Source organism: Ahaetulla prasina, chromosome 2, assembly GCF_028640845.1.
Source record: "Ahaetulla prasina isolate Xishuangbanna chromosome 2, ASM2864084v1, whole genome shotgun sequence".
Lineage (NCBI taxonomy): Eukaryota > Metazoa > Chordata > Lepidosauria > Squamata > Colubridae > Ahaetulla > Ahaetulla prasina.
Window position 1 is genome coordinate 13,370,491 of NC_080540.1, and position 12,252 is coordinate 13,382,742.

The 12,252-nt window shown below is 43.7% G+C and overlaps 1 protein-coding gene across 2 annotated transcripts in view; it reads right to left on the reverse strand.

Annotated features, from left to right (window-relative positions):
• The window catches only part of PRRT1 (proline rich transmembrane protein 1), a 62,249-nt gene extending 50,079 nt beyond the window's left edge, over window positions 1–12,170 (reverse strand). The window contains exon 1 of one of the 2 annotated variants that reach the window (XM_058171716.1): window positions 12,065–12,170. In XM_058171716.1, coding sequence (XP_058027699.1) covers window positions 12,065–12,085 — 21 coding nt within the window. In that variant the 5' untranslated portion in view covers window positions 12,086–12,170. Of the gene's footprint in view, window positions 1–10,057; window positions 10,197–12,064 lie in introns of those variants that run through there. The other variant, XM_058171715.1, reaches the window with a different exon arrangement.
• Between the last annotated feature and the right edge of the window lie 82 nt (window positions 12,171–12,252).

Sequence of the window (12,252 nt, forward strand, 5' to 3'; positions counted from 1 at the left end):
TTCTTCTCAATTCCAGATTGCTTTTCTCTTTGATTAGTTTCCATCCATTGTTTCTTGTTTTGCACTCGGGTGCTTTGGAAAATAAGTTGCCCCCCACCTCTTCTTTGTGGCAGCTCCTCAAACACTGGAAGACTGCTATCATGTCCCCACCCGATCCTTCTTTTCTCTAGACTAGCCAAACCCAAATCCTGCAACGGTTCTTTGTATGTTTTCGGGTCCAGGCCAGTAACCATCTTGGTTGCTTTTCTCTGCACTTATGGCAGCCCCTTGGGAAATAGTGTGATTAATCAACCAGAACACGGAACCAATCCCATACTGTACTACTTCCAATGTAAGGCAATATTTGCTGTCCCCATTGGGTTGCAGATGGGGAATAATAAATGATGGGCCATGGTGACTACGCCAAATCCTTCAGCTTCAAAGCAGCGGAGCATTAAATACTGCCACTGAGAGGTGACGAAGATAAAGGAACTCACAATCTGTGGAGTTTGCTGATTTTAAAGGCGAGACCTTTGAATGCTGGATTAAGCGAGCTTGTAACCTTCCACCGTGAAGCTCTCTTTCAATAATAATAACAACAACAGAGTTGGAAGGGACCTTGGAGGCCTTCTAGTCCAACCCCCTGCCCAGGCAGGAAACCCTACACCATCTCGGACACATGGTTATCCAAATTTTCTTAAAAATTTCCAGTGTTGGAGCATTCACAACTTCTGCAGGCAAGTTGTTCCACTTATTAATTGTTCTAACTGTCAGGAAATTTCTCCTTAGTTCTAAGTTGCTTCTTTCCTTGATTAGTTTCCACCCATTGCTTCTTGTTCTACCCTCAGGTGCTTTGGAGAATGGGTCGACTCCCTCTCCTTTGTGGCAACCCCTGAGATATTGGAACACTGCTATCATGTCTCCCCTAGTCCTTCTTTTTATTAAACTAGACATACCCAGTTCCTGCAACCGTTCTTCATATGTTTTAGCCTCCAGTCCCCTAATCATATTTGTTGCTCTTCTCTGCACTCTTTCTAGAGTCTCAGCATCTTTTTTAAATCGTGGCGACCAAAACTGGATGCAATATTCCAAGTGTGGCCTTACCAAGGCATTATAAAGTGGCACTAACACTTCACGTGCTCTTGATTCTATCCCTCTGTTTATGCAGCCCAGAACTGTGTTGGCTTTTTTAGCAGCTGCTGCACACTGCTGGCTCATATCTAAATGATTGTCCACTAGGACTCCAAGATCCCTCTCACAGTTACTACTATTGAGCAAGGTACCACATATACGATACCTATGCATTTTGTTTTTTTGGCCTAAATGTAGAACCTTACTTTTTTCACTGTTGAATTTCATTTTAACATAACATAACATAACATAACATCAGAGTTGGAAGGGACCTTGGAGGCCTTCTAGTCCAACCCCCTGCCCAGGCAGGAAACCCTATACCATCTCAGTCAGATGGTTATCCAACATTTTCTTAAAAATTTCCAGTGTTGGAGCATTCACAACTTCTGAAGGCAAGTCGTTCCACTTATTAATTGTTCTAACTGTCAGGAAATTTCTCCTTAGTTCTAAGTTGCTTCTTTCTTTGACCAGTTTCCACCCATTGCTTCTTGTTCTACCCTCAGGTGCTTTGGTGAACAGCCTGACTCCCTCTTCTTTGTGGCAGCCCCTAAGATATTGGAACACAGCTATCATGTCTCCCCTAGTCCTTCTTTTTGTTAAACTAGACATACCCAGTTCCTGCAACCGTTCTTCATATGTTTTATCCTCCAGTCCCCTAATCATCTTTGTTGCTCTTCTCTGCACTCTTTCTAGAGTCTCAACATCTTTTTTACATCGTTACATTTTGTTAGATAGCACCCAATGTTCAATTCTGTCAAGATCTTTCTGTAACTTGAGCCTATCTTCTGGAGTGTTGGCTATTCCTGCCAGCTTGGTGTCATCCTGTCACATTCCTGTGATAGAAGGATCTGCCTCAGATCAATGCGATCAATTTGTCTCATAGGTGAATTTTCATTTCATTTTCATGACCTGGACCTGGAGCTATCATGGCTTATACAAGAACGTCCCTATCTGTGCAGCCATTTCAATCTCATTTTTATCTATCTATCTATCTATCTATCTATCTATCTATCTATCTATCTATCTATCTATCTATCTATCTATCAACAAGAACAAGGAAACAAGTAACAGTATAGACACAGACATGGACACATGAAAAAAAATGGCACACAAAAAAAGATATAAACAGGCAAAACATAGCCATAAACACACAGACTGATTACATATAATTGGGAACAGTAGGACAGGGATGGTAGGCACGCTGATGCGCTTATGCACGTCCCCTTAGGGACCTCTTAAGAAACGTGAAACATCCAGACAATTTAAGGAAAAAGTTATGGGGATTAGAGGGACTTACAACAGGATCAGGTAGAGTGTTCCAGACATTTCCTACTCTATTGCAAAAGTCATATTTCCCACATTTAAGATTAGAGCGAATTACATTGAGTTTAAATCTATTGATAGCCCTTGTGTTATTATAGTTGAAATAATAACAATAATAATAATTTTCAGCCTCATGCAAATGAAAAGACATGCCAGATGCTGGGCAGATGCAAGCAAAACAGGTAGATAAAACCTGCCTCAGGAAGTCCTCGGCTTATAACCATTCATTTACCGACTGCTTGAAATTCCAGTGGCACTGAAAAAAGTTACTTGTGACTAGACCTCACACTTACGACCATCGCGGTATCCCCATAGTCATGTGATCAAAATACAAGCGCTTGGCAACTGGCATGTATTTATGAGAGTTGTAGTATCCCAGGGTCATGTGACCACTTTTGCAACTTTCTGACAAGCAAAGTCAATGGGGAAGCCAGATTCACTTAACAACCACAAGTTACTAACTGAACAACTACAGTGTTTCACTTAAGTGGGGTTTTTTATCCCTGTTAGTTCCTTGATTTGGGTATTTTTTTGGCTTGATTGTTTGTCTGGTGTTAATCCTCGCTTCTCTGGGTATCAGTTGCAGGAGAGGATTTGTTCTGGTCTTTCAGTTTCCTTCTAAGCTTTTTGATCGCCTCTTTTGAATGGTGTGTAAACGTGGTTTATCTCTATGTATCTACTGATGGCCGAGTTGTCCGAAATCACTCGCAGAACAATGCTGGCAGGGCAAACTACTGTACATAAACAAGAAGCAAACCCCGTGGTCCTTTGCACTGATGGTGTTACTTACTGTAGTTGTGTAATGAAACCTTAGCAAGAAACTACCAAGCTCAGAACACGCTTCCACAGTTTAATCCTGAGCTGCAGAGATTCTTTTCTATAGAAAATTTATTCTGATCAGTGCAAGGAGAAACTCAAACTTTCTTGGGTTGTGGGTTGTTCCTGGGCTGAGGAATGTCCATGTGTAACTCCAGGTAAGTTCCAAAATCCCAAACATCAAGGTAGGAATTTATAGGTTGATCATACAAAGTGCACGCTAATGTCAAACCATGTATTTTGCCTCAGTCATTATTGCAGGCTATAAGGACCCATCTACCCATCCCAGTTCTGTGTCAGTTACTACAGAGATGTCACTACAGGCAGTCCTTGATTACAACAGTTCACTTAGTGACCGTTCAAAGTTACGACGGCACTGAAAAAAGCGACTTATGGCCGTTTTTCACACTTATGACCAAGGCAGCATCCCCACGATCACATAATTAAAATTCAGATGCTTGGCAACTGACTCATATTTATAACAGTGGCAGGATCACAGAATCCCCTTTTGCGACCTTCTGACAAGCAAAAGTCCATGGGGAAGCCAGGTTCACTTAACGACCACGTAACTAACTTAAGAACTGCAGCGATTCACTTAACAACTGTGGCAAGAAAAGTCGCAAAATGGGGTGAAGTTCACTTAACAAATGTCTCCCTTAAGCAAGAGACATTTCAGGCTCCATTGTGGTCGCAAATCGAGGATTACATGTTGTTTGCTTCCAGCCATCTCCAGGTCAACTGTTTTCCCCACCCTCATGTCAAAATTTCAGTTGAATTTTCGGTGAACAGTTAATCCTAAATAATACCATCTGTTGTCACTTGCTATTTACAATGTCTGCCAGAGAATTCCCTCGCTGCCTCCCGAACATAACATGGTCACATCCATGAAATCAGCTGAGCTCAACTCAAGCTAGACTTTGTATTTTGTGTTAAAATATTAATTAACGATAGGAGGCTTGATACATACATACATACATACATACATACATACATACATACATACATACATATATATATATATATATATATATATATATATATATATATGTTTTCTGAGGTTTCACGGTGTTTAAATCGAGGATTACATGTTGTTTGCTTCTAGCCATCTCCAGGTCAACTGTTTTCCCCACCCTCATGTCAAAATTTCAGTTGAATTTTCGGTGAACAGTTAATCCTAAATAATACCATCTGTTGTCACTTGCTATTTACAATGTCTGCCAGAGAATTCCCTCGCTGCCTCCCGAACATAACATGGTCACATCCATGAAATCAGCTGAGCTCAACTCAAGCTAGACTTTGTATTTTGTGTTAAAATATTAATTAACGATAGGAGGCTTGATATATATATATATATATATTGCACGGACAAATTAACTCTCTCCCTTCTCTTCTACATTGCAGTTTCTGCAAACAACAACCGCACATCGTCTAAATTAAGCTTCTGGGATGTGACCAGAGGGGAAAAAAAACCACATTTCTGATTCATATTCTCTCTCTCTCTCTCTCATACACACAGATCATAAGAGGTGCTATGTGGCAACCCACGTTCCCAAGACAGTTGCACCCCCTTTTTTTGCCAAAATAGGACACCCCTCTAGAGAGTGAATTCATTTTTGGTCAACTGGTTTGGTGCTTTTTTTTTTTTTTTAGGTCATCTTGCTTGATTCTGCCTGCTTTCTATTTCTAGAGGAAAAGGAAAAGTGTCCTGAGGGAGAAAGGAGGGTGGGAAGAGACGTGTAAATGGATTTTTAAAAAAAGTTACATATAATACGAAGAGACTGGGATGAGGGGTGGGGAGAGGGTGTGCGTGAGCTCGAGCAAATACAAAAGCCAAAAGGATTCCAGTGATTGAAAGAGGCCCCTTTGTGGAAACTGTTCTGGAATAGAACGGTCTTATCTCAAAAGTATTAAAATGATGCAGTGGATCAATAATTGAAACATGACTCAATACAGAGCCAACACTCACGAAGTCCCTGTTGTTTCCCATCCTCTCCCTTTTCTCATTTCTCCTCTGCTACCACGCGAAAAGCTGTTATAGTTTATAAGGCGCAATCCAAGAAAAGTGAAGCTCTTTATATGTCCCATCCACGTAAACAGAATCTTAAGCTTGTGCTTAAATCTCTTGTATTCAAGAACTAGATCTATCTATCTATCTATCTATCTATCTATCTATCTATCTATCTATCTATCTATCTATCTATCTATCTATCTATCTATCTATCTATCTATCTATCTATCTATCTATCTATCTATCTATCTATCTATCTATCTATCTATCTATCATCTACCATCTACATGTATCTATCTATCTATCTATCTATCTATCTATCTATCTATCTATCTATCTATCTATCTATCATCCATCCATCCATCCATCCAATCTATCATCTATCATCTACATCTATCTATCTATCATCTATCGATCCATATCTACTCTATGTATCTATCTATCTATCTATCTATCTATCTATCTATCTATCTATCTATCTATCTATCTATCATCCAGCTATCCATCCAATTATCATCTACCATGTACATCTATCTATCCCATCCCTCCCTCCACCCACCCACCCACCCATCATCTATCCATATCTACTATATCCATCCATCCATCCATCCATCCATCCATCCATCCATCCAATCTATCATCTACATCTATCTGTCTGTCTGTCTATCCCATCCCTCCCTCCCTCTACCCACCCATCTATCATTTATCTATCCATATCTACTCTATCTATCTATCATCCAATCTATCATTTACCATCTACCATCTACATCTGTCTATCTATCTATCTATCTATCTATCTATCTATCTATCTATCTATCTATCTATCTATCTATCTATCTATCTATCTATCTATCTATCTATCTATCTATCTATTTATCATCTCATATTTATTATTTTTTATAACTAACCCAAATCAGTGAACATATCCAATACTCCTTCCTCCTATTTTTTCCACATAACAACAACCCTGTGAGGTGAGAGAGAGCGACTGGCCCAAAGCCACCAACTTCTAAGGTAAGATTAGAACTCGCAATCTCTTTGTGATTGGTCCAAAGTCATGCAACCAACTTTGATGGCTAAGGTAGGACTAAAAGTCATGGCTTTTGGTTTCTAGCCTGGTGCCTTAACCACTAGACCAAACCACCACAAAGTGGACTCAGCCTTCCATCCTTCCGAGGTTGGTAAAATGAGGACCCAGATGGCTGGGGGAAAATAGGTTGACTCTGTAAACCGCTCAGGGAGGACTGTAAAGCACTATGAAGTATTGTATCAGTCTAGGGGCTATTGCTATACTGGGCTTTTGTATTTAATGATGTGGCCCCTTTTCCTTCCTCAGCAATACAAATGATCTCTAGTTGATTCTCTGAGATCCTGAATATGTCTTTGGAAGGTACAGGATTCCAATAATGGATCAGCCTTCAAGCCTTTTAATAGGTGGCTTCTAGAAAATGCATCTGGATCTTAGTATGATGGCTAACCATGGATTACTTCAGTTTTTTCAAGTGTCAAAAAATTTAATCCAGGGGTGTCCAAACTTGGCCCCTTGAAGAGTGGTGGACTTCAACTCCCAGAATTCCCCAGCCAGCATGAGCTATAAATATGAGCAAGTTGCTGGCTGGGGAATTCTGGGAGTTAGTTCACCACTCTTCAAGGGGCCAAGTTTGGACATCCCCAATTTAACCCTATGATGAGAAATACTAAGGAAAGTTCAAAGGGCTACAGATACACACACTCAAATCTTTTCAAGATATTGTGTAATTGTCACCCTTATGCACGAGATAGAAGTTCAAGGATGCTGAGTTGCAGAGTAGCATATTGTTTGTGTACATTCTGAACTTATTCAAAAACTATCTTGACTCAGCAATAGCAATAGACTTATATACAGGTAGTCCTCAACTTACAACCACAATTGAGCCCACAATTTCTGTGGCTAAGTGTGAAATGTGTTAAGTGAATTTTGTCCTATTTTACGACCTTTCTTGCCACAAAGTGAATCACTGCAGTTGTTAAATTAGTCATACAGTTGTTAAGTGAATCTGGTTTCCCCACGGACTTTGCTTGTTGGACTTGTGCAAAAGGTGATCACGTGACCCTGGGACTTTACAACCATCATAAATGTGAGTTGGTTGTCAAGCATCCGAATGTAAATCACATGATAATAGGGATGCTGCCAACAGTCATACATGTGGAAAAAATGGTCATAAGTCACTTTCTTCCAGGACTACTTGTACTTGTACTGTTTCATAGTGCTCTCTCTAAGCGGTTTACAGAGTCAGCATACTGCCCCCCAACAATCTGGGTCTCGTTTCACCGACCTTGGAAGGATGGAAGGCTGAGTTAACCTTGACCCAGTGAGAATCGACCTGCTGGCAGTGGACAGAATAATATTGCGTTCCAACCACTGCGGATGATTAGTGAGTAGACCTATTTCTGAAGGGGATGAACAGAGGCTGAGCCAGAGGGGTTTGCCTAGAACGCTTCTGATAATATTCTCACACCCTTTAAAAAATAATTATATGCATATCATTATACATATACACTATAATTTTGAAACTTTTAAACCCAAATTTCTGCATCCCCTGGAATATCATCTTGCACCCCCCGGGGGGCGTGAGTACCCCCGGTTGGGAACCCCTGTTATATTGTCCAATGTTTCTCAACCTTGGTAACTTTAAAGATTCGTAGACTTGAAATCCCATTTGGGTGCAGGGTATAGAAAAAGTGTGGAACCTCTGGTCTATAGAATGGGGATTTGGGGTGGTTGGATCCAGGCTTGGGTCTGGAAGTGGGAACCTCTGCTTGGCCCCAAATAAAAACAAGATTGGATACAGAGACATAAACACGGGGCTTAGCTTGTTATGACAGTGTTTGCCAAGGTCAAACGCTCTCTTCAACAACATCTCTTCATAAGGCACTTAGACACATAGATTCCCAATTCTTTAGGCTGACTTAAGGTGCTCTCCTTCACTCCCTTCTTAGGATGCACCCCCATTTGCACATCCCAACACCTCCCCACCCCCACCCCATGGACCCAGACATGTGTGCCAAACATTGAACAAAATTGGCTTGTTCACTTAGCCCTCATTGTCCAGGTTCTCACAGTATATCGAACCCATGCCTTACCCATACAGTCCGAGCTTGCATACGCACTGAACCGAGTATTCGTCAACTATGTTTTCGTTTATCATGTTTGCAAACGCCGGGCCGACTATCCACAAATGTTTTCAGGCTGCCAGATGTCTTTCACAAATGCCCCCCCTCCTAGCCCCTTCAGCGTCCACATGCTCACAACAACATCCAAACGCAACACACAAACCCAGGACACCTCAGCGCCCACTTGCTCGAAATCCCAAATCCTGCACAAACAGAAGGTCCTACCCAATTCCTCAAACACAGGCCCGGCCAAATGCCATCTGCTTCCCACACCAGAAACCTAGCGTTGTCTGCTTCCCGCATATTTGGGTACCCAAACGACAATCACAAGCATACGACAATCACAAGCATACGACAATCATAGGATTCCATTTCCTATGGAATCTGAAAGCCAATGCTCTGGCTTGTTTTTTCCCCAGGTCTCTGCCTATCATGACATCATCCCCATTGTCAACTCTCCCCTGCCTGCACAATCTCACACACAATTTCACCTGCTTCAAAGGACATCCCAAGTAAATCTCCCCCCCCCCTCCCATTCACCTGGACGGTAGAGTCACACCATGAGATCCGCCCAGGTAGTAAAAGCATGGGGTTGTTTTCTTTTTGCTACAGAATTTCACCTCTCTCTCACATACACAACACACACACACAACCCCACATCTCCATCTCTCTCTCTCCCCCCCACCCACGGACGCGCACACATGTGCCAGCCCCTTGTATCCATGACATCCACGCAAAACATTGTATTGTTTTTCTTTTCTTCTATACCTTTATATACTATATAACCTTTCTGTGTGATAGTTACATATATTGTTGTGACAAAATAAATAAATAAAAATAAAAATAAAAACATCTGATCAGGCTGCCACCTCTGGCCTCCAGCACACCTTTGGTTCCTTTGGTTCCTTTGATTGCCGCGGCTTGGCGAGACAAAAGCGACCTGCGATAAATAAACCCCGCAGGTCGGCAAAAGCGGGCCTTATCCATTTCGCAGATCCCCGTTAAGGACGCTTTTTTTTGAGGGGGGGCCGATATTCTGCACTCCACCCACCCCCAAACCACTTTCCAAGGGGGTGACAATCCCTGCACGCCACGTGCGGCACATCCTTGCAGAGATGCAAACCCCAAACCTCCCCCCGCCCGCAACACACACACACACACACACACGCATATACACGCATTAGATTTCCAGACGTAGCTGCATCGGAGACCGTCTGCTGACCGAGAGCCGAACCCTTCCCCTTAACTGGGCATTAGCAGCGGGCCCTTTTTCCCGATCACACTTTTAAAATGCACCCTTTTGCTTCTCAGCATCGCCGCCCCCCCCCCTACAAAAACTCTCCCGGTGCATGCTCTCTCTCCTCCCCTCCCTCGCCAATGCACCTCCGGCCTTGCGTGGGAAAACACGCGTGGCATTTCGCTAGCCCCGCGCGCTCCGGCTGCTTTGCCCCGGGCTTGGGGAGGGGGGTGGGTGGGATGGAGGTGTGCGGGGGGGGGGGTCCTCCGTGGCGCACGCGCACGCGCGCGATTCCCTTCCCCCGCGTGTTTTTTTTTTCTCTCCCCCTCACCCAAACTCCCCTCCTCTCCAATTGCCTTCCAGCCAGGGCGCCTTTTCTTTTCTTTTTCTTTTTTTTTTTGCCCCTTCACCTGTTTTCTCCGAGGACATCGCGGCGGCTTTGGCGAGGCGGCTGGCACCGGAGGGTGGATTTGGGGAGCGGAGGGGTGGGGTGGGGGAAAGAGACCCGAGAAAGGAGGGAGGGAGAATTCCTGCGTCAGCCCCCCTTTCCGAAAGGCGCCCTCCTCCTCCCCCCCCCCTTGAGAGAACCACGCGGTCCTGCCTTGCGAAGATGCGGTTGCCAATTACGGAGCGGGGAGGAACGGAGCAAATTAAAGGAACAGGAGGCTCCGCTCGGCCGCCACCCCCGCCGGTTACATTGGGCTCAACCCGGCTCTTGTTTTTCCTCTTCTTCTTCTTTTTTTTCCACCCCCTCACCTCACCAGCTAGGTCGCCGGAGGGTCAGGCTCTGCGTTTGGCGCTGCCCCGACGCCACACACCCGCACCGTTGGCAAATTCAACAAGCCCTCGCTGCCGGGTGTCCGAGGGGACGGGACGATGCAGCAAGGGGGGAAGGAAAAAAGAAGCAGGGACAGCTGTTTGTCCGGAAGGGTGTCAGGAAGGATCCTCGCAGCATCGGGCGGGGATGGACTGGAGGACCTTCAAAGGCGCCTTCCAACTTTGGGATTTCTCCACCCGTGTTTGCCTGGGGCATTCCGGGATTGCAGAATAGAATAGAATAGAATAGAATAGAATAGAATAGAATAGAATAGTTGTTGTTAGTTGCGAAGTCTTGTCCGACCCATCGCGACCCCATGGGCAACATTCCTCCAGGCCTTCCTGTCTTCTACCATCCTCTGGAGTCCATTTAAACTCATGCCTACTGCTTCAGTGACTCCATCCAGCCACCTCGTCCCCTTCTTCTTTTGCCCTCAATCTTTCCCAGCATTAGGCTCTTCTCCAGGGAGTCCTTCCTTCTCATTAGGTGGCAAAAGTGTTTGAGTTTCATCTTCAGGATCTGGCCTTCTAAAGAGCAGTCAGGGTAGGTCTCCTCTAGGACTTAGTGGTTTGATCGCCTTGCAGTCCAAGGGACTCTCAGGAGTCTTCTACAGCACCAGAGTTCAAAGGCCTCGATTCTTTGGCGCTCAGCCTTTCTTATGGCCCAACCTTCACAGCCATACATTGCAACTGGGAAAACCATAGCCTTGACTATACGCACTTTTGTTGGCAGGGTGATGTCTCTGCTTTTTAGTATGCTGTCTAGATTTGCCATAGCTTTCCTCCCCAGGAGCAAGCGTCTTTTAATTTCTTGGCTGCAATCCCCATCTGTGGTGATCTTAGAGCCCAGGAAAATAAAATCTGTCACTACCTCCATTTCTTCCCCATCTATCTGCCAGGAACTGAGAGGGCCGGATGCCATGATTTTTGTTTTCTTAATGTTGAGTTTCAAGCCAACTTTTGCACTCTCCTCCTTCACTGGCATCAAGAGGCTCTTTAGTCCCTCTTCACTTTCTGCCATTAGAGTGGTATTATCTGCATATTTGAGGTTGTTGATATTTCTTCCGGCAATCTTAATTCCAATTTTTGATTCATCTAGCCCTGCCTTTTTCATGATGTGCTCTGCATATAAGTTAAATAGGCAGGGTGATAGTGTACAGCCTTGCTGGACTCCTTTCCCAATTTTGAACCAATCAGTGGTTCCGTGTCCAGTTCTCACTGTTGCTTCTTGACCCGCATACAGGTTTCTCAAGAGACAAATGAGATGGTCTGGTACTCCCATCTCTTTAAGAATTTGCCACAATTTGTTGTGATCTACACAATCAAAGGCTTTAGCATAGTCAATGAAGCAGAAGTAGATGTTTTTCTGGAACTCCCTAGCTTTCTCCATGATCCAGCGTATGTTTGCAATTTGATCTCTAGTTCCTCTGCCTTTACGAAATCCTGCCTGTACTTCTGGTAGTTCTTGATCCACATACTGCTGGAGCCTAGCTTGTAGGATTTTAAGCATAACCTTACTAGCATGTGAAATGAGTGCAATGGTGCAATAGTTTGAACAGTCTTTGGCATTACCTTTCTTTGGAATTGGAATGTAAACTGACCTTTTCCAATCCTGTGGCCATTGTTGAGTTTTCCAAATTTGCTGGCAAATTGGGTGTAGCACTTTTACTGCGTCGTCTTTTAAGATTTTGAATAGCTCAGCTGGAATACTGTCTCCTCCAATAGCTTTGTTGTTGCTCAGATTTCCTATTTTCAGAATAGAATAGATTTTTTTAATTGGCCAAGAGTG